Below are 23452 nucleotides of genomic sequence, written 5' to 3'. Positions count from 1 at the left end.
GTTACTTTATGTTCACTGTTTTTATTTTTCTTGTAGACGTTCATCATCAGCAAACTTCGCCAACTGTCGCAAGTACACCAGGATGTAATTGACTGGTGGACGGGGCTGGTCAACCGAGGGGACGGGAAACGATGGGTGTGGTCTGATGGAAGCACAGTCAACATGACATTCATGTCAGTCAATTGTTTTTGGGTTATTTTTTAATTTATATTTTTGCATTATATATTCAAAATAACAATGTCGAAACTGAAAGCAGCCATTGGCTGAAATATGCAAAATACTCACATGCCTATCAAAGAATGAATGAATGAATGAATGTTTAACGACACCCCAGCACGAAAAATACATCGGCTATTGGGTGTCAAACTATGGTATATGCAAACAATAAGTGATGATCAACATCAATATAACAATTCAACAGTTACACACGCCTATCAATGCAATACATAAAGCATATCTTGTTACCGTCTTAAGATATTGTGCGAAGGTTAGAATAGCGGCATTCACAAGTCGACCAACCCAGAATTAATTTTAATTTAAAGTTTTTAAGACATTTTTCATTTCTATACAAAGTTTAAAAATATACTTATCTTGATTTTTGTACTGTATTGTATCCCCCCCCCCCCCCCCCGAGCTCTTTAAGTTACACTGTGGTGTTGCATTACTTTATTTTTAATATAAATAATCATGTTCATATAGTTACCTTTATTAGACACCAAATAACCGATGTGTCCTTTTTGTGCTGGGGTGTCGTTAAACATCAATCATTCATTCATTCGCCATTCTACCTGAGCAGGATAAAGCCGATATCCTAAGTCAGTAACCGGTTATTGTATTTATCTTGCAGTCCTACACAATATGAAACATAGTTGAATGAACAGTTTTATTTCATAACTTTACCGTTTTCTAGCGTAGTAGACCCATGGCATACTTTGTCGCCTACAATATCTATACATCAAAACAAAATAGTAACTGTTCTTATATAACAACAGTTTATTTCTTAGTTTAAAAATAAAAAATGTCTTCAAAACAGTTTTCAAAATAAAAACAATCAGCTAGAAATAAACGAATAAATGATTTTTAACAATTTAATATTCATTTACAGGTGTAAAAGGGATTTATATATATATATATATATATATATATATATATATTAGACCGTGGGCCCACTATAACCCTCTGCCCCCCCCCTACCCCCAGGGATTTTTCGAGATGAATATATCTTTGAAGCATATCCATAGACATATTCAAATCAGTTTGTCTGCAGGCAGTCTGTTGGTGGGTGTGCCTGTAGGGCACGTTTGGGTGTAGGCACCCTATTTATTTTTAACAGGGCAAATTTCTGATCATGGTCAATGTTCCACATAATTTTCAAAAATATTTGAAAATAATTCTGGACTATATCACTGCTTTTACTTTAAAGCGGGTTACTGGTGAATGTATGCCACCAAAAAAGTATACATTTTTGGCATCTGACTAAGCATAGTGAGTCAATGAATTTGAAATGTCCTGAGTATTACAAACATAGTATATGAAAAAACTGCATGGCAATGTTCAAGTTAACATCCAGACATATTTTGAACAAGTTTAAGACCAAATTATGAATGCTATTCATGCTAAATTATATGTTCATAACAACAAACCACAAAGCAATGCAATATATGTGGTATGGATATAGTACCGGGGGTATACTCACCAGCAAAAGTTACACAGTTCCCGACATACATAATTCTCTATGTACATGTGTATGTATACATACCGTACCTAAAACATTCTGATCCTTTTATTATTGTATTGTATTTAATATCTGAAGGCAGCATTACTTAAATATGGTGCAGTACATTCTGTATAATCCATTAACATGAATATTTTGAATATTTTTATGTTACACACAAGTCTTACAAACATAAAAAGTGAATTTACATATCATTCTAGGCAAGTCTGCATTACATATACAATTTATCTGTCTCACAACAGTTCATCTTACAATAGCAAGGTTTTTTGTTGCTTTTTGTAATATTTTAGAATTGCAGTTCTATTTATATTATGCTTAACTTATGTTTTGGTGCATATATTGTCATCAGGCAAATATCTAGCACTATAAAAATCTAACTTTCATTCCCAATTCTCAATCATTTTATGTGACCCAAATATGATATATGTGAAGTTTACAATTTTCTATTTCTACATCCTTCCTTTTATTCTATTAAGTAGATGTTAATAACAATTACAAAACAATATAATATGATATATGAATAATTATATACTTCTCAAAATAAGTTACTAGTAAGCAATGCCAGAAATGTATTCCTATTTCAATCTTATCATCTGACTCAAATATAATGTCTATTATGTTCACAATATCTGTAATTTCTTATTTTGTCCTCTGGGCCTTTGCTCTTGTTCCTCCCTCAGTATGTCAACAGCTCTTGTTATCAGATCACAAACCATCCAATTCAGCTTCAGTATTTCGTTAGACATTTCTCAGCCATTTCTATGTGGTTGAGGAATACCCTGGACTTCGTGATATGACTAATACCATATGAGACCATGGCAATTTGCTCTCTTCCAATTTGCTCTATTGGTACAGCATATTTTCAGGGAATATCTACTGGATGGAAGGTTTGCAACTAATCCACAGTAGCATAATAACAGCATTCGTGGTTTGGCACTAAATTTCTCATGAGAAAGGGGTTCTCCCAAGACACACTTGATCTAAGGAATCCCTACAAAAGTCTTAAGAGACTAGAAGACCATTTAAATGAAAAAAAGAAAACTCTGCCCTCAGCTTCTTGGGAAGAGGGTTCTATTTGTGAGACAAAGTACATGTTTCAAACGCAAACCATGTCTGAGGGTGTTGTAAAGTGCACAAGAAAATGCAGAAACAAAGATTATACTTCAGTGTCTGTACATTACTGCCAGTTCACCATCCCAGATACGGACATTTTTATACACTCAATTTGGCAACAAGAGGCATCATTAAGTATGCAGGGAAGACACCAACTAGCAGTTCCAGCTGTGCTTGCCATTACTGGCTATGATACCAACAGTGCTTTTATGCAGAATGGAAAACTGGAGGTTTTGAACATTATCAAGCAACACCAAGACTTCCTTGAAATGTTGTTAGCTCATGGAAGTTCAGCAACAATTAATGTTCATATATTTAAGAAGCAGATCATTTCATATACCTTCTCTATGGGAGTGCAGGTGCGAATAACATACAAAAACATCATGACTTGAGAAATATCTGGAAATGTTTGTTGCCAAACCAAGGATGATAATATTGAACTACAGTAGAGTATAAATCAGCCTTCTCCACTCTACATGTATGTATTCACGGAGAATGCACATAAAGAGAACAAATTGCCAAGTTGTCATTTGGTATCAGTCCTGCCACGCATATCAGGCTATTCCCCAACCAAATGGTCATATGGCTGAGAAATTTTAGAAGGCACACTAGAGATGAAATAGTGATATGTTACCATGACAGCTGATGGACATACTGATGGGGGAACCAGAGCAGAGCCTGGAGAAGGAGAATACCAGAAATTGTGAACATGACAGACATACTTAAATTGCATGAAAATGCAAAGGAATATGAAAGGAAGTCAAAACTTTCCTAGACAATATTTGATGTAGACACTAATTATATACACCTGAACATACGTTAAGCACAATATAAATATAAAGGCAAATCTAAAAATATTACAAACACAGACTAATATAAGATGAACTTCTGTGAGATAGACGACTTGTACATGTAATGCAAAAGAAAGTATGGTAGGTACACAAAACTGATGCTTTAAATTTTTAACACTGGTGTTTAGTAAAGAGGGACATATTCATAATATTGATGCACATTGTCACGGGGATCCTATAATACCCGTAACTGAATGAAACACGATTGTCCCAAATATCTCTCCTAACTGTATATCTATTAGATCTCTCTGTAACAGGCAGTTATACCCGCTGTGGCTCGTCTCTAGGTATGATCAGAGATACGATCTTATATAAAGTATATATTATTATAGCACGTTTAGTTCACTAGAAAACACAACAAAACACAATACACTTTGGAATTTGTATTAACCTAAGCTGACAAATGTACTGCCGCAGTAGTTAATTAATAACAACAATAATAACAACCCAGAACTGATCACTTAATTAGTTAATCTCTAGGTGTCTAGTTTACACAATATGCTAATCACTTCACCGTGACACAACACCCACACGTGTGATAATTGAGAAACGCTAACACACACACGTGTAATAATGGAGAAACGCTTCGAGGGGAACTTAATTAATAAAGGAATTACCACTCCATTCCTAACTGGTTAATTTTTAATTAACCCTTAACTACTCATTCAGTAACCTTGTAACACAGGATTAATACTGGTACCTATCACAATAAAGACAATAACCTACAGTGTACCTAGGTCTTCTAGGATGACTAGCTAAGCTTTATATTACCAAATACTCGTATAATGTTAGAACAAAAAGTCTACGATTTACTTCGTCAGATGACCGAAGACACTCTCTAAGGAATATTGGTATAATACAGTATTAAAATATTTAAAGTCACATCAATCACATCAAGGTTATACAACAGAGCAGAAATAATATATTTACCAAAGTCCAAACGGACTAACGTTCCCGGGAAGCCTTCCTTTTTGGTTCTCCTTGATATCTCTAAAACCCTAGCTATTTATTCAAAACTCTCAGAGACAGCGAATATCGCCTGGGGGTACAAGGCGGTACCTCACGTATCATGTGGATTTTCCACAACCACCACGCCGGCATATTTTTCTCTGATCGTCAGACTGGCTGTCGCCATCCGCGAGCAATCCCCTGGCCATAAACAGCACTACCGGATATATTACGTAACTACTAGCCACATGGCCTCCACACCTGCGCTGGGTGTGTATTAGAAAAGCTCGATGACAGTCGCGCAAAGGTATCACGTAACAAGTTGCCCATCTGGGCTAAGTGCATTTGGAACTGCACACGGCCTTCTAAAACAATTAATATCGCCACAGGCGAAAACAAATTAAGAGCATGTACCGTCACACACATACATGTATACTCAACGAAATTAATTAAGGGCTAGTAAACTTTCTTATATTGTAATATAATTCTTTGTTACTGTCATATTATTTTAGCATGTTTTGGTCATATATATGGCTTCTATACATTGTTTCAGTAAACTTTTACTGGTTATACACGCAAAAGACACTGGGATTTCACATACTTAAAAATATTGAAATGAGCATTAGGCAAGTATTTGTTACACATTTGTTCAGAATGTTTTTTGTCATTGTGTTCCCTCAAAATTGTTATTTAAGTCATTACGTTTAAGAACATGCCACGATGCTGACAACTTTCAACAGAACAAGTTGTATTTTCCCCCATATTTAAAGGAAAATGCTAAAATATCTATTGGACCTTAATTAATTTTGTTGAGTATAGTATAGGCAGATATACCGAACCATATTTGAATAATGCTGCCTCAATATATTAAATACAGTGCAATTTTTAATAGTAAAAGGTTCAAGCAGCCCAAAATATGTGTAAATATAGAAAATAATGCATTTCAGGCATTGCTTAACCTTTGCCGATGAGTATATCATTATTCATACCACATATTGCATTGTTATTTGGTTTGTTACTATTAACATCTAGTATAGGATGAATATCATTCATTTTGGCCTTATATCGGTATCTGGCCCATGGACTATATATATATATATATATATATATATACAGAGAGAGAGAGAGAGAGAGAGAGAGAGAGAGAGAGAGAGAGAGAGAGAGAGAGAGAGAGAGAGAGAGAGAGAGAGAGAGAGAGAGAGAGAGAGAGAGAGGCTGAGGGAGAAAGACAGACACAGAGATACCGACCTCTTAAATGTATTAGTATACCATCTACTCCTCGTTTCAGCCCGTGGAAGGGCCAGCGCCCCACGGCGACGAACAACAAGATGCAGTGTACGACAATCAACATGCTTCAGTTCCAAACGACCGGCTGCCTAGCTTGGAAACGAATCTTGTGTGAACGCTCTAAAAGTAAAGTGTACTGCTAATGTGATGTCCACTTCTAATACGTATCCAGCAATTAGTCTCACTACATGGCATAAAGATTATATATACCTAATGGCATGCTTAAATAGACGATTACTCATTTGGGAAGGAGGCCATATTGAAAAATGGTAGCCATCTTGGAATTTATTGGAATACCGGCAGGAGGAGGCCATATTGAAATATGGTAGCCATCTTGGAATTTATGATAGATAACGTTGTTTTTGTAATAAGTGACTCAATAATATTATACTTACCAAATGCTATGTTTGTATAAACTAATGCACGATTTAAAAAAGGGGAAATTTAAAAGAACGTGTTGTTCTGTAAGAACTGATACTACCCTCGTCGTTTTCCTGCCCCTCCAGTTAAAGCATTATGAGCTGCTCCAGAAACAACAACAACAGCGAACACACACACTCCCCCCCAAAAAACAACAACAACCCCATCACAAACAAACAAAAACAAAAAAGACAAAAAAATTAGAAAAAAACACCCCCACCCCTACCTCCTCCCCACCATAAAAAACCCACAAAAACCACAAAAACAAAACAAAACAAAAAGAAGAAAAAAATCGGAAAAAAGTTCATATTTAAAACCTTAATTCACTGGGTACATTTCATCCGTAGTTCCTCATTACTGGTCAGTTATTATCTAAATAACACACAATATCGTCTGCGTACTTCTAACATGGCAAAGTCGACACTGAAAAAATGTGTTTTATTGTTTATTTTCTTCTTGTTGTTTCTCTCTTTATGACCCGTTTTACCGTATTTATCAAGGTATACCTCTTTATAACCCGGTTTACCGTACTTATCAAGCTATACCTCTCTATAATCTGTTTTACCGTATTTATCAAGGTGTACCTCTTTATTGCCCGTTTTACCGTATTTATCAAGGTATACCTCGTTATAACCTGTTTCACCGTATTTATAAAGGTAAACCTCTTTATAACCCGTTTTACCGTATTTATCAAGGTATACCTCTTTATAACCCGTTTTACCGTATTTATCAAGGTATACCTCTTTATAACCCGTATTACCGTATTTATCAAGGTATACCTCTTTATAACCTGTTTCACCGTATTTATAAAGGTATACCTCTTTATAATCTGTTTCACCGTATTTATCAAAGTAAACCTCTTTATAACCTGTTTTACCGTATTTATCAAGGTATACCTCTTTATAATCTGTTTCACCGTATTTATCAAAGTAAACCTCTTTATAACCCGTTTTACCGTATTTATCAAGGTATACCTCTTTATAACCTGTTTCATCGTATTTATAAAGGTATACCTCTTTATAATCTGTTTTACCGTATTTATCAAGGTAAATGTCTTTATAACCCTTTTTACCGTATTTATCACGGTGTACCTCTTTATAGCCCGTTTTACCGTATTTATCAAGGTATATCTCTTTATAACCTGTTTCTCCGTATTTATAAAGGTATACCTCTTTATAATCTGTTTTACCGTATTTATCAAGGTATACCTCTTTATAACCTCTTTTACCGTGTTTATGAGGGTACACCTCTTTAGAACCCGTTTTACCGTATTTATCAAGGTATACCTCTTTATAACCCGTTTTACCGTATTTATCAAGGTACACCTCTTTATAACCGGTTTTACCGTATTTATCAAGGTACACCTCTTTATTACCCGTTTTTTCGTATTTATTAAGGTATACCTCTTTATAACCCGTTTTACCGTATTTATCAAGGTATACCTCTCACGTGTGACGACTCGCAACAATGGGAAGCTGTGAACGGATCGTGTTACAAGGCGTTCAGCGGCAAACTCACTTTCACTGACGCAAGGTAAATCATACATTGCAATCGTGTGTTTGAGTTGTATGTATTAAATATTATAAGTCAGTATAACCTTTATTTATTTCATCATCATCATCATCATCATTATTTTTATTATCACTATCATTTGTTACTAAATCGCTCTCCACACTAATCCTGTACATATCCTGTATATCCAGTGCACCCCGACTGGTATATCACAGACCGTGGTATGTGCTATCCTGCCTGTTGGATGGTACATATAAAAGAACCCTTGCTACTATTGAAAGCTGTAGCGGGTTTCTTCTCTATACCTGTGTCAATATGACCATATGTATGACATATAAACATATACAGAAAGTGGCATTACCAGTGCAATCAAACTGTTTCTTATCTCTGGAACTTACTGGTAAAAAATTATTATTTCGATACTTTTATGTCCACGGGCCGTAAAAGTTAAATCTAGAATTTATGTTAATCTTTTTTCAAACTCGAAAATTAGTGTAACTCAAGAAAAAAAGTGTTTTGCTTAACGACACTACTAGAGCACATTGATTTATTGATAATCGGCTATTGGATGTCAAACATATGGTCATGTTGACAACCTCAGAGTGGAAGCCCGCATTATTTTTCCATTAGTAGCAAGGGATCTTTTATATACACTATCCCACATACAGTGGGATGGTGCATATAAAAGATCCCTTGCTGCTAATCAAAAATAGTAGCACATGAAGTGAGTGACAGCAAGTTTCCTCTCTCAATATCTGTGTGGTCCTTAACCATATGTCTGACGCCATATAACCGTAAAATAAAATGTGTTGAGAGCGTCGTTAAATAGAACATTTCCGTTCTTCCTAACCCACAGACAGGATAGCACATACCACGGCCTTTGATTAACTGGCCGGCACGAGTGTAACTCCAGAAGTTTTAAAGTTATAACAATAATTCGGTCACTGCTACAAGCTGCCCATTGGTACAACATTTTCTTTAGATTTACTCCATTTTTTAAATTAAAAACTTAAATTTTATACATAGATTTTTCAATCGAAAAATACACATCTTTAAATCTATGAAGTTCAGGGAGCTGGATGTATTTCAGTGGTAAAGAGCTCGCCTGATGCGCGGTCGGTTGGGGATCGATCCCCATCTGTGGGTTCATTGGATTAGTTCTCGTTCTAGCCAGTGAACCAAAACCATTTTATCAAAGGCTGTGGTATGTGACATCCTGACTGTGGCATGTTACATATAAAACTCCTTTCTTAATAATGGAAAAATGGGGGGAAATGTAACGTGTTTCCTCTCTAAGACTAGATATCAACATTAATGTTTGACATCCATTAACCCGATGATTAATAAATCAATGTGCTCTAGTAATGTCGTTAAACAAAACAAACTTTAACTTTGAATGTTAGCTCACATAACATAGCTCGAACTTAAGAATTTGTCTCCCACGAAACATCCCACCGACGGCTATTTTGAGCCTGCCTGTGTTAATTTGTTTTTTAAAGTGCCAAATAAACATGACTGAAAGGCTATTTTGCTGTATGTAGACACATTGCAAATGTTAAATATTGGTAGACAATGTACACCAGGTGTATATATTTTTCATTGTTGAGGAACTTTACCGAAGGCAGAAAAGTGCAATCTACATGATGTTCTCTATCTACGGCAATTTATATCTCAACGACGGCAATTGCCGTCGGTGCTGTCTTTAAGTTCAAGCCCTGTACAATTAAATTCTATATTTGTATCTGTTTCAGTTTATCGTGTCAAAAATACAGCGCGCAGCTTCCGACAGTTGACAACTGGGACACCCAGGTTTACTTGTGGGACAAAACACGAAACATCGGCGGAAATATCTGGTCAGGTCTTTACTCAGACCTAGAGGTATGCAAGGGCAGATGTAGATTGTTTTAGAAAGGGGGGGGGGGGGGGGGGGGGGTGGGTTGGGGGGGGGGGGCATGTTTAAATATGGCACCTACGTTTATTGCCAAAAGCTTATTTTAATATTACGATGATGTATCCATATGTACATGTATTAGCATTAATATTTTTGGTTTTTAAAATTTAGTATAAATGTGAATATTTGTTTATTGTATACATCGTCTCTCATAATTCCCCATGGAATGGCTTATGTACTTTTATATGTTTATTTTAAATATAATTATGTTGTACATGAGGTGAGACGTAAATAAAGATATATGTCTGTCTCTCTGCATAGAGGTAGGGGTGCAACGTATTAATGTGACACATACTGAATTAAAAACAATTACACGGATATGATAGTTCTAAATGTGGATGGGGTGGGGGTGGGGTACGGGGCATGGAGCGAACCTCAAAATCCTTCTGCTGAATATCGTTTTTTCTTTTTCTTGACTGGGTTTTTTCTTGTTCCAACCACTGCACCATGACCCGTGATATGTGCTTTTCTGTCTGCGAACCTGGCCGTAGTATATGTTTTGCTGTCTGTGAGAAAGTGCATAAATGTTCCCTTGCTGCTGATGAAAATATGTAGCGGGTTTCCTCTGATGACTACGAGTGAGAATTACCAAATGTTTGACATCCAATAGCCGATGTTCCATCAGTCAAAGTGCTCTAGTGGTGTCGTTAAATACAACAAACTTTAACTTTAATTTGAAATCGATATGTTTCATAATTGCTATGTGATAAAGTAATATCGTTATCTCATGTTTTAGGGAAAGTCGATAACGTGGAAATGGATAAATGGAGACGATTTTACTGGACAGAAGTTCTGGGCCCCCAACAATCCAGGAAACATCCGGTATGCTATCTCAGACATTACTGGACAAAACAGTCAACATGATGTCCATGTTAGACAGCCAGAACAGGCATACGTGCCCTCCCCCGCCACTGACTCTGCCTCTCTCTCTCTCTCTCTCTCTCTCTCTCTCTCTCTCTCTCTCTCTCTCTCTCTCTCTCTCTGTGTCTCTCTCTCTCTCTGTCTCTCTCTTTGTCTCTGTCTGTCTGTCTGTCTGTCTCTCTCTCTCTCTCTCTCTCTCTCTCTCTCTCTCTCTCTCTCTCTCTGTCTCTCTCTTTGTCTCTCTCTGTCTCTCTCTGTCTCTCTCTCTCTCTCTTTCTCTCTCTCTCTCTCTCTCTCTCTGTGTCTCTGTCTCTCTCTTTCTCTCTCTTTGTCTCTCTCTCTCTGTCTGTCTCTCTCTCTCTCTCTGTCGGTCTCTGTCTCTCTCTCTCTCTCTTCTCTCTCTCTCTCTCTGTCTGTCTCTGTCTGTTGTCTCGCTGTCTCTCCTGTCTCTATCTGTCTCTCTCTCTCTCTCCTCTCTCTCTGTCTCTCTGTCTGTCTGTCTGGTCCTCTCTCTGTCTCTCTCTCTCTCTCTCTGTCTCTTGCTCTCTCTCTGTCGTCTCTCTGTCTCTCTGTCTCTGTGATGATCTCTCTCTCTCTCCTGTCTCTCTCTCTCTCTCTCTCTCTCTGTTTGTCTCCTCTCTTGTCGTTCTCTCTCTCTCTGTCTGTCTGTCTCTCTTCTCTCGTCTATATCTGTGTCTCTCTCTGTCTCTCTCTCTCTGTCTCTCCCTTTCTTTCTCTCTGTCTCTCTGTGTCCGTCTTTCTGTCTCTATGTCTCTTGTCTGTGTGTCTCTCTGTGTGTCTCTGTCTCTCTCTCTCTCTCTCTCTCTCTCTCTCTCTCTCTCTCTCTATGTTGTTTGTGTGTGTGTGTGTGTGGTGTGGTGTGATGTGTACGCGCATGTGTGTGTGTGTATGTGTGTGTGTGTGTGCACGCGCCCTGCGTGCGAGCGAGCGTGTGTATAAACTCAAAACATCATCAGTGAATGTAGTGTGACGAGAACCTTACAATTAGCAAGTGATAACTAACATTAACATTAGAAGAAAGGAAGAAAGGAAGAAAGGAATGTTTTATTTAACAAAGCTAAACACATTTCATTTACTGTTATTTTATAACAGACAGGGCAGCACATATCACGACCTTGGTAACACCAGCTGTGACGCACTGGTAGAAACGAGAAAAAAACCCCAATGGGCCCACCGACGGTTAACATTGGATGGCTCTTCCAATCTTCACTAGCTCTTGTGATCAAAGATCCAAATCTCCAAACGGCGTAGTCCGATAAACATTCCATATCAACGCATATAAAACGTTTCTCGAAAATTGTTTTGGATTACAATTAAAGGGACATTCCTGAGTTTGCTGCACTTGTTAAGGTGTTATCGACTAACAGACTTTTTAACGATTGTAATTACATATCAAATATATTTTTTCTGCATAAAATATTAGTGGCTGTATATTAAACGTGTTTCTGATCGTTCTAATATTTGTACTAGGTTAAATTTTATCTTATTTCCTAAAATATTTTTTTCGTACGTACGAAATTATTTGAAGACAAACTTCAGTTTGGGCTTCTTACAACTATTAAGACGACCAGAAACACATTGAATATACAGACACTGATATTCTAAACAAGAAAATATATTTAATATGTAAGTTTAATAGTAAAAATATTTTATTAGTCGGAAACATCTTACAATGCAGCAAACTCAGGAATGGGGTATTGACGGATATACGTTTGTATGATAAAGAGGACCTTCATTATAGAAATAAAATACATCATATTAACTTACATTCTTATTTCAACAAATTTGGGCAATGGCAAAATATTTCCAACAAACAATGTATACGCCATTGTTGCAATTTGAAAACTGTCATTTATTGACAAAAATGCAAACAGCTAAAGGTAATACTAAACCAAATAACTTCCAGCTGGGTAAAAGTTCGAGGTGCACCAAACTTTTAATAGAGAAGTTAACCCTACAGTTCCTGTGATTGGTGATAAATGTGAGTGTATTGGTTGTAAAAGGAATTTAGTTTCACCTGGAGAAACATTGAATACATTTTTATTTCATCTAGTACCACTGTTTCATGTCGCATTGTGCTTGAAACATGTATGGGGTACCTATACAAAAAAGTACTCAAATTGTGTGCGGAACTAGGGTAGTCATAGATGCTACCCGTTATCTCTGAAATGAGCAGCTTGTCCACCATACTTTAAGGGTGAGGGGTGGTATTATTTATATCCTTGGTGTTTATGTCGATTGATACGCTGCATATAGGAGTTTTAGCCACATATGCTACTATTGTCGTCTATGAGATTTTATTTGGTAGTATACACCATAAAACAGTTTCAAAATCCATTTACTGACTATAAGCTAAACACATCAAAGGTCGTGGTATGTGCTATCCTGTCTGTTAGATGGTGCTTATAAAAGATCCCTTGTTACTAATGGAACGATGTAGTGGATTTCCTCTCTAAATGTATAAGTCCAAATGACATCTAATAGCCGATGATTAATAAATCAGTGTGATCTAGTGCACCGTAGTTCGGTCCTGGGGCCTAATTCACAAACATCTCTTAGGTTCTGCTAGACAACAAAGCATCCCCTTTGATAGTCTTTTAGCATTGCACTGCGAGATCGCAAAGTTGCGAGAGTTTAATGAATTAGGCCCCCATACGTTGCAACCAATTCTTAATTATAGGTTACCATAGGTTACTATTAGTTACAGACCTGGGGCCTAATTCACAAAGATCTCTTAGGCTCTGCTAGACAACAAAGCATCCCCTTTGATAGTCTTTTAGCATTACACTGCGAGATCGCAAAATTGCGAGAGTTTAATGAATTAGGCCCCCATACGTTGCAACAAATTCTTAATTATAGGTTACCATAGGTTACTATTAGTTACAGACCTGGGGCCTAATTCACAAAGTTCTCTTAGGCTCTGCTAGACAACAAAGCATCCCCTTTGATAGTCTTTTAGCATTGCACTGCGAGATCGCAAAGTTGCGAGAGTTTAATGAATTAGGCCCCCATACGTTGCAACAAATTCTTAGTTATAGGTTACCATAGGTTACTATTAGTTACAGACCTGGGGCCTAATTCACAAAGTTCTCTTAGGCTCTGCTAGAAAACAAAGCATCCTCTTTGATAGTCTTTTAGCATTGTACTGCGATATCGCAAAGTTGCGAGCGTTTAGTGAATTAGGTCCCTGAACAAGTTTCTAGGTGTTTCATTAGTACCACTCGATGGGACAGGTTCTACCCTGTGTTGTCGTATAGACCCGAATTCCAGTGATCTAGTGGTGTCGCAGAACAAAATAAAACTAACTCTTTTTTTGTTAAACAAAGCTAAGCCCAAACCTCTTTGATTTGCGATAAAATCGCCCTTGCTGTTACTTGTGAGTGCGATTTTCAGGGACCAGGCGAACAACACGTGTGTTGAGATCAGCCAGACCAAGAGAGCGCGCAGACTGTACTCGTGGTACGTGACGCCCTGTGACTCACTTCTGCAGTACGTGTGCCAGAAACCCCAGGGTAAGTATAGAGCGAACTCCTTATACTCGCTTCTGGAATACGTCTGTCAAAAATATCAGGGTAAGTATAGCGTTAACTTCTTATACTTGCTTCTGGAGTATGTCTTTCAAAAACCTCAGGGTAAGTATAGTGCGAACTCCTTATTCTCTCTTCTGGAATACGTCTGTCAAAAACCTTAGGGTAAAGTAAAGTATAGTTTGTTTTATTTAACGACGCCGCTAGAGCACATTGATTTTTAATCTTATCATCGGCTATTGGACGTCAAACATATGGTCATTCTGACACCGTTTTTAGAGGAAACCCGCTGTCGCCACATAGCCTACTCTTTTTTACGACAGGCAGCAAGGGATCTTTTATTTGCGCTTCCCACAGGCAGGATAGCACAAACCATGGCCTTTGTTGAACCAGTTATGGATCACTGGTCGGTGCAAGTGGTTTACACCTACCCATTGAGCCTTGCGGAGCACTCACTCAGGGTTTGGAGTCGGTATCTCGATTAAAAATCCCATGCCTCGACTGGGATCCGAACCCAGTACCTACCAGCCTGTAGACCGATGGCCTGCCACGACGCCACCGAGGCCGGTCCTTAGGGTAAGTATAGCGTGAAAGCCTTATACTAGCTTCTGGAGTATGTCTGTGAAAAACCTCAGGGTAAGTAGAGTGCGAACTCCTTATTCTCACTTCTGGAATACTTCTGTCAAAAACGTCAGGGTAAATATAGCGCGAAATCCTTATACTCGCTTCTGGAATACGTCTGACAAAATCCTCAGGGTAAGTCAACAAAGGCCATGGGTTGTACTATCCTGCATGTGGGAAGCACAAATAAAAGGTCCCTTGCTGCTAATCGGAAAGAGTAGCTCATGTAGTGGCGACAGCGGGTTTCCTCTCAAAATCTGTGTGGTCCGTAACCATATGTCTGAAGCCATATAACGGTAAATAAAATGTGTTGAGTGCGTCGTTAAATAAAACATTTCTTTTTTTCTTTCTTTTTCCTTATACTCACTTCTGGAATACGTCTTTCAAAAACGTCATGGTAAGTATAGCGCGAACTCCTTATTCTCTCTTCTGGAATACTTCTGTCAAAAACGTCAAGGTAAATATAGCGCGAAATCGTTATACTAGCTTCTGGAATATGTCTGACAAAATTCTCAGGGTAAGTATAGCGCGAACTCCTTATACTAGCTTCTGGAATACGTCTGTCAAAAACATCAGGGTAAGTATAGCGCGAACTCCTTATACTAGCTTCTGGAATACGTCTGTCAAAAACATCAGGGTAAGTATGGCGCGAACTCCTTATACCAGCTTCTGGAATACGTCTGTCATACACCTCAGGGTAAGTATAGCGCGAACACCTTATACCAGCTTCTGGAATACGTCTGTCATACACCTCAGGGTAAGTATAGGGCGAACTCCTTATACTAGCTTCTGGAATACGTCTGTCAAAAACATCAGGGTAAGTATGGCGCGAACTCCTTATACCAGCTTCTGGAATACGTCTGTCATACACCTCAGGGTAAGTATAGCGCGAACTCCTTATACTAGCTTCTGGAATACGTCTGTCATACACCTCAGGGTAAGTATAGCGCGAACTCCTTATACTAGCTTCTGGAATACGTCTGTCAAAAACATCAGGGTAAGTATGGCGCGAACTCCTTATACTAGCTTCTGGAATACGTCTGTCAAAAACATCAGGGTAAGTATGGCGTGAACTCCTTATACTAGCTTCTGGAATACGTCTGTCAAAAACATCAGGGTAAGTATGGCGCGAACTCCTTATATTAGCTTCTGGAATACGTCTGTAAAAAAACATCAGGGTAAGTATGGCGCGAACTCCTTATACTAGCTTCTGGAATACGTCTGTCAAAAACATCAGGGTAAGTATGGCGCGAACTCCTTATACTAGCTTCTGGAATATGTCTGTCAAAAACATCAGGGTAAGTATAGCGCTAATTTATTATACTTGCTTCTGGAATACGTTCTGTCAAAAACGTCAGATTAAGTATAGCGCGAACTCCTTAAACTAGCTTGTGGAATACGTCTGTCAGAATCTGCAGAGTAAGTATAGTGTGAACTCCGTATACTAGCTTCTGGAATACGTCTGTCAAAAACATCAGGGTAAGTATAGCGCGAACTCCTTATACTAGCTTCTGGAATACGTCTGTCATACACCTCAGGGTAAGTATAGCGCGAACTCCTTATACTAGCTTCTGGAATACGTCTGTCAAAAACCTCAGGGTAAGTATAGCGCGAACTCCTTATACTAGCTTCTGGAATACGTCTGTCATACACCTCAGGGTAAGTATAGCGCGAACTCCTTATACTAGCTTCTGGAATACGTCTGTCAAAAACATCAGGGTAAGTATAGCGCGAACTCCTTATACTAGCTTCTGGAATACGTCTGTCATACACCTCAGGGTAAGTATAGCGCGAACTCCTTATACTAGCTTCTGGAATACGTCTGTCAAAAACATCAGGGTAAGTATAGCGCGAACTCCTTATACTAGCTTCTGGAATACGTCTGTCATACACCTCAGGGTAAGTATAGCGCGAACTCCTTATACTAGCTTCTGGAATACGTCTGTCAAAAACCTCAGGGTAAGTATAGCGCGAACTCCTTATACTAGCTTCTGGAATATGTCTGTCAAAAACCTCAGGGTAAGTATGGCGCGAACTCCTTATACTAGCTTCTGGAATATGTCTGTCAAAAACATCAGGGTAAGTATAGCGCGAACTCCCTATACCCGCTTCAGGTGTACGTGTTTCAAAACGCCAGGGCACCCCAGACTGCACTCCTTATACCAAAAACCATGAGGGTCAGTATAGAGTGAAGTCTTTATACTCGCTTCTGGCTGAAATGGTGTATCAAACAATATTATGCACGGCAGACATGTCGGAATCCTCAGGGTAAATATGAAATTCATTCCTTAAGTATAAGTTATACTGGATTCAGATGTACGGCTGACAAAACCCTTAGGGTATAGAGTACTCTGCTTGTTTTTTTTTTGTACATGTGTTAAAACTGGAGGGGAATTGTAAAGTGTTCCACTGTTATTACGGTACGTATGCTTCGCTTATGAAAAGAAAAACATGTTGTTTTTTTGTAAACATTATTAGAGTGTACTGTTTCTCCCGATATGATGTAATATGCATCTATTAAAACAATGTAGTTCGTATCTGGTGTGCGTCTGGCTAAACGTATACAATTCATGTTTTAGTTTTTTCACCACTCTACCGACAAACCGCTCGGAATGTTAAAAGAGTACACCTAGTATGTTACCACAATCGACTCAAATTGCGTACGTCTGTTAAAACCTCAGTTTATGCTGATTATTCCAGGCATGCCAAAAATAGACAATACTTTTGTAGTGTTGACGGCGAAAACCTCTCGATAAGTGTTCGGAGGACTACCCTGATATATCTCTGCAGATTAGAGGGACATTCCTGAGGTCGCTGCAATTTTTAAGATGTTATCGACTAACAAAGATACTTTTTAACGACTGTAATTACATATCAAATATATTTTTCTGCACAAAATATTAGTGACTGTACATTAAACGTGTTTCTGATCGTTCTAGTATTTATTTTAGGTTAAATTTCATTTTATTTCCTAAAATATTTTGTTTTCGTACGTACGAAATTATTTAAAGACAAAATCCAGTTTGGGCTTTTCGCAAATATTAAGACGACCGGAAACACATTGAATATACAGACACTGATATTCTAAACAAGAACATATATTTAATGCGTATTTTTAGACGGTATAATGTTTTATTAGTCGGAAACATCTTACAATGCAGGAAACTCGGGACAGTCCCTTTAACAAAAAGAAAGAAATAAGAAGAATGCCCAGCTGCTATCATATAGTAAATACAATTTTTTATTGGCGCATGACTTACGAATAGGACGTGCGTGTAAGAATATTAACTCAATTTTTGCAAAAGAACAGTAAATTTTGTTTGGGCGGCTCCACAACATAAAAAGATAAAGTTTGTTTTGTTTAACGACACCACTAGAGCACATTGACATATTAATTGGTAATTCTGACTCGTAGTTAATAGAGGAAACCCGCTACATTTTCTTAATGCAGCAAGGGATCTTTTATATGCACAGACAGGAAAGCACATACCACGGCCTTTGGCCAGTTGTGGTGCACTGGTTGAAACGAGAAAAAACCCAGTCAGTTGAACGGATCCTCTGAGGTGATTCGATCCTGCGACGGAAGCACCTCGAGCGAGCGCTCAACCGACTGAGCTAAACCGTGCCCCTTTGCAAGAGAAACCATCAGTTTCTTATGTTTACAACCATGACTGGTATACCAAAAAGCTGTGGTATGTATTACCCTGTCTGTTGGAAAGTGGATACAGAATACTCCTTAATTTAATGGGGACAGGACGTAGCCCAGTGGTAAAGCGCCCGGTCGATGCGCGGTCGGTCTGGGATCGATCCCCGTCGATGGGCCCATTGGGCTATTTCTCGTCACAGCCAGTGCACCACGACTGGTATATCAAAGGCCGTGGTATGTGCTATCCTGTCTGTGGGATGGTGCATATAAAAGATCCCTTGCTGCTAATCGGAAAGAGTAGGCCATGAGGTAGCGACGGCGGCTTTCCTCTCTCAATATCTGTGTGATCCTTAACCATATGTCTGACGCCATATAACCGTAATTATAATGTGTTGAGTGCGTCGTTAAATAAAACACTTCTTTCCTTAATTTAATGGAAAACATGGAGGTTTCCCCTGAAGCCAGTGTTATCATAATTATCCAGTGTTTCACATCCAGTTACCGACGATGGATTACTCAATGTGCTCTAGTGATGTCGTTAAACAAAACAAAAATGTTACATATTTTCTGCGAGCGAGATGTAAAACCTAAACATAAAGCAACATCAGTGCTAGTAGTGTATGTACAGGTCTGTTGCTTAATAAACTTTCAGAGTCTAGACTCAACAGAGTCTAACGCCATTAAACAGTTGGTTCCAGCCAGTGCACCACGACTGGTATATCAAAGGAAATGGTACATGTATGTGCTATCTGTCTGTGGGTTGGTGCATATAAAAGATACCTTGCTACTACTGAAAAAATGTAGCGGGTTTCCTTTCTGTGACTGTAAAAAATTACCATATGTTTGACATCCATTAGCCGATGATTAATAAATCAATGTGCTCTAGTGGTGTCGTTAAACAAAACAAACTTTCATAAAAGACTTGAATCTAGACTCAAGTAACTATGTTATGCCTTATTAGTCCTATCGGTCCAACTGGAGCGGACTATAGTATAGGTTTCGTCTCTGTTCTTTGTCATTCTGTCTGTCTGTCTGTCCGCCCGTCCGTCCCTACTTCTGTCCCATACATAGTTTTCGTAATGCCTTGAGATTTTAATCCAAAATTTTGAAGATATATATTTATCATGTACTGTTACAATTCGAAATTGACTTTTTATTGCGAATGGCGTTTTGTGACTGACCGGCCTCGGTGGCGTCGTGGCAGACCATCGGTCTGTCTACAGGCTGGTAGGTACTGGGTTCGGATCCCAGTTGAGGCATGGGATTTTTAATCGAGATACCGACTCCAAACCCTGAGTGAGTGCTCCGCAAGGCTCAATGGGTAGGTGTAAACCACTTGCACCGACCAGTGAACCATAACTGGTTCAACAAAGGCCATGGTTTGTGCTATCCTGCCTGTGGGAAGCGCAAATAAAAGATCCCTTGCTGCCTGTCGTAAAAAGAGTAGCCTATGTGGCGACAGCGGGTTTCCTCTAAAAACAGTGTCAGAATGACCATATGTTTGACGTCCAATAGCCGATGATAAGATAAAAAATCAATGTGCTCTAGCGGCGTCGTTAAATAAAACAAACTTTACTTTTGTGACTGAGTTATGGTCCTTAAACTTACGAGATTCGAAAAATATGTTTTCCGGACTTTGTTTTGCCTGAATATAATGAGCTACGCTAGTGTGTATAGCTTTATCATTTCCGTTTTAGATCAAGTATAACGTTTATGGCGATGTACCTAGTTTTGACTTGAGTTATGGCGGTTGAAATAAGGAGATACGAAATTGTGTTGGGCCCGGTAGGGGACATATATTTAATTTTCATTTCAATTTTTGTTCGTGCTTATATCCAATTAAGGTTCCTAGGCACAATCGTCAGCTATCTTGGCTGGCTGTCTAGGATAGTGGGTTAATTGTTAGTGAGAGAGAAGAGGATGTAGTGGCCTTACACCTACCCATTGAATCATTAAAGCACGCTCTGGGTGAGAGCCGGTACCGGGCTGCGAACCCAGTACCTACCAGCCTTATGTCCGATGGCGTAACCACGACGCTATGATTACACAAACGCGAGTTATCTCGTCCTAACGTCAAACTTAAATGGTTACACACCATTAATTAAAATGTCCGATGGCTTAACCACGACACCACCGAGGTCGGTATATTGCCATAGCTGTACCTTCAGAATGCGTGTTTATTATGATCTGCATGTCTATGTCCGTTTACCTGACAGGTGTGTGTTCAGAAGGGTGGCTACAGCATCAGACGCTATGCTACAAGTTCAACCCGACATACAGCTTGTCCTGGCCAAAAGCCAAACAGTACTGTGAGGGCCAAGGGGGAGAACTCGCTCGAATAACTTCGTAAGTACGCTTTATCGTCAGCCATATTCGATATATACTCTTCACAAAAAACGTAGGGGTACTCTAATAAGAATTTACAATTGCCAAAATTGTAAGGTATATTAGCTGTGAGGAATGGTTATATGATAATAGTGAATTAAACGGGCAAACATTACAACCGGTAGTTCAGTATTACAGTAGGATTTATGACCACCAAAGATCTTGAAGGACGATTGGGGTCAAAAGTGAAATTTGAAAGTTGACAGGATTTTTTGTTAGTAAATCGCAAATTCAAACAATGACTAAAACAAAACAATAACAATAACAACTGTATGATCAACAGAATGAAAATATTAACAGAAATAATGTTCCACAATGATTAATCGATCTTCCTGGAAATTGTCAAAATCGAGAATGACACCCCATGCACGTGATGCATGTGCAAACTATGGAATGTGTTTCAGTGTGTTGATAAACAGACCTGAACGTTCTTTACTAGGATGTCTGTGGTCAAAACGTATGTTCGGTCTAATAGTTGATATTAACATTAATATTTCAGGTTCCCCTTATTTTCTTGAAGAGTATATATATGTTTGTGTTTTAATCAGCTATGCCAGACATACAGACAAATTAATTAATGTTTCACCTCAGTTATAAAACATACATCATTACTAAATTCTATAAAATCTAAAACAGAACTGAACCACTCCATATAAATACGCATTGTGATTCGGAGTGGCAGTCCTCCTACATGCGGATGCGGGAGGATGTGTCGTCCCTGGGAATGGCAGTACATCTATAAACAAAGCATATATGTGGCTGATTGATAGTAGAAGGCACGATTATGTGTCTAAACACAACTTAGACTCTATCTTATGAAAATATACGATTTTAAATTGCGGTAATGATTTTTTGTTCAGATTTATAAAATGACGCGTAGTACGAAAGGTCTCTGTAATAGCATATTGAAAGCTATATTTATTTTCTCACAGGCCAGCGCACCAGGCGTTTATAAACCAATATCTGGGACAGCAGGCTGAAATCGGCTTCGACAGACTCTGGATTGGCATCTCTGGTGCGTCACCTTTTACACACACACACACACACACACACACACACACACACACACACACATACACACACACACATATATATATATATATATATATATATATATATATATATATATATATATATATATATATATATATATATATATATATATATATATTACAGTTAGAACTCCGTTATGCATGTTTCCAAAGTCTTGTAACAAAACGGTTTTCATATTGACTCCTAGTAACTAAAGAATCGTTAGAATTACGATATTGGTTTAATCAATATTTATTTATGGTAATATTAACATATGATATTGGTCCATGTTGACTTTTTGATAGATGCGATTACAGTTGCATTGACTCTAAAGTGAAGAAAAAGATATAGATATACTAGCTCAAAACACTGATATATTATACATAGGCGTACGGGCTCCTGCGTTTGTAAGGAGTGTGGCGGGAGCAGGCTGGTTTTTGCTTGCATTAACCGAATATGCCTCCTTTATTCATATTAGCATTACTGCCAAACAGCTATATATGGTTGCTAACGAATCAACACTCATTTTTAGTATGCATTAACCTAATATTGTTGGTAGAATGATGAAAATACACAGAGAAAAGGTTTCCTCCCAGCTAATTTTGCCCGAATATCAGTTTGGGTTTTCACCGACCTTGAGGATTTGCTCCAGACCTAAGGGGGGGGGGGGGGGGGGGGGGGGGGATTTGCCCTTCCCGCCCATCCCCAGTCTCGAACTTTTATGACCTCATACATGTGCATGTATATTTCAAAGGTACATTCCTGAGTTTGCTGCAATGTTTTAAGATGTTATCGACTAATAAAATATTTCTACGATTAAACTTACATATATTAAATATATTTTCTTGTTTAGAATATCAGGTTCTGTATATTAAACGTGTTTCTGATCGTTTTAATATTTATACTAGGTTAATTTTCATTATATTTCCTAAAAATCCAGTTTGGGCTTCTTACAAATATTAAGACGACCAGAAACACATTGAATATACAAGACACTGATATTCTAAACAAGAAACTATATTTAATATGTAAGTTTAATCACAGAAATATTTTATTAGTCGGAAACATCTTACAATGCAGCAAACTCAGGAATGTCCCTTTAAACTATACCAGTGTTAAAACATATTCTAATGATGATCTCTTGGGTTTTTGCAGATAACGGAAACAACGCAGGACCATTCACGTGGTCAAACCTGACTGGTTTGGGTTCTTTTTTAAACTGGGCCACCGGAAACCCCGTCAACAAACCCGGAACTCAGGACTGTGCATTTATAGACACACGTAAGGAATCACTATACAGACTGAGTCGTTATTGATACACGTAAAGAAGTACAAAACAGATTGTATCTCTATTGAAACATGTGAGACCGAGTGACTCAGTCTTTGTAGAAATATCTCTACAGACTTACTATTTCAAAACAAGTAAACTAGTATTACTCTTTATGATACGCATACAATTTGCTATGCAAACAGAGTCTTTATTAAAATACATAAGATATTACTACACAGACTGACTCGTTATTGATACACGTTGTGACGGTA

General features: G+C 38.2%; 1 protein-coding gene across 1 annotated transcript in view; it reads left to right on the top strand.

Moving 5' to 3' along the window:
• The window catches only part of LOC121385521 (macrophage mannose receptor 1-like), a 109525-nt gene that overhangs the window by 14123 nt on the left and 71950 nt on the right, over positions 1–23452 (top strand). Inside the window, exons 3-11 of the mRNA XM_041516226.1 lie at positions 37–173; positions 5936–6060; positions 7791–7887; positions 9618–9744; positions 10554–10688; positions 14100–14211; positions 20710–20839; positions 21811–21893; positions 23066–23191. Of these exons, the coding sequence (XP_041372160.1) occupies positions 37–173; positions 5936–6060; positions 7791–7887; positions 9618–9744; positions 10554–10688; positions 14100–14211; positions 20710–20839; positions 21811–21893; positions 23066–23191 (1072 nt within the window). The remainder of the gene's footprint in view (positions 1–36; positions 174–5935; positions 6061–7790; positions 7888–9617; positions 9745–10553; positions 10689–14099; positions 14212–20709; positions 20840–21810; positions 21894–23065; positions 23192–23452) is intronic.

Source organism: Gigantopelta aegis, chromosome 11 (genome assembly GCF_016097555.1).
Source record: "Gigantopelta aegis isolate Gae_Host chromosome 11, Gae_host_genome, whole genome shotgun sequence".
Taxonomy (NCBI): Eukaryota; Metazoa; Mollusca; class Gastropoda; order Neomphalida; family Peltospiridae; genus Gigantopelta; species Gigantopelta aegis.
Note: the sequence above shows the minus strand (reverse complement) of the source record. Positions and strands in the feature narration are given on the sequence as shown.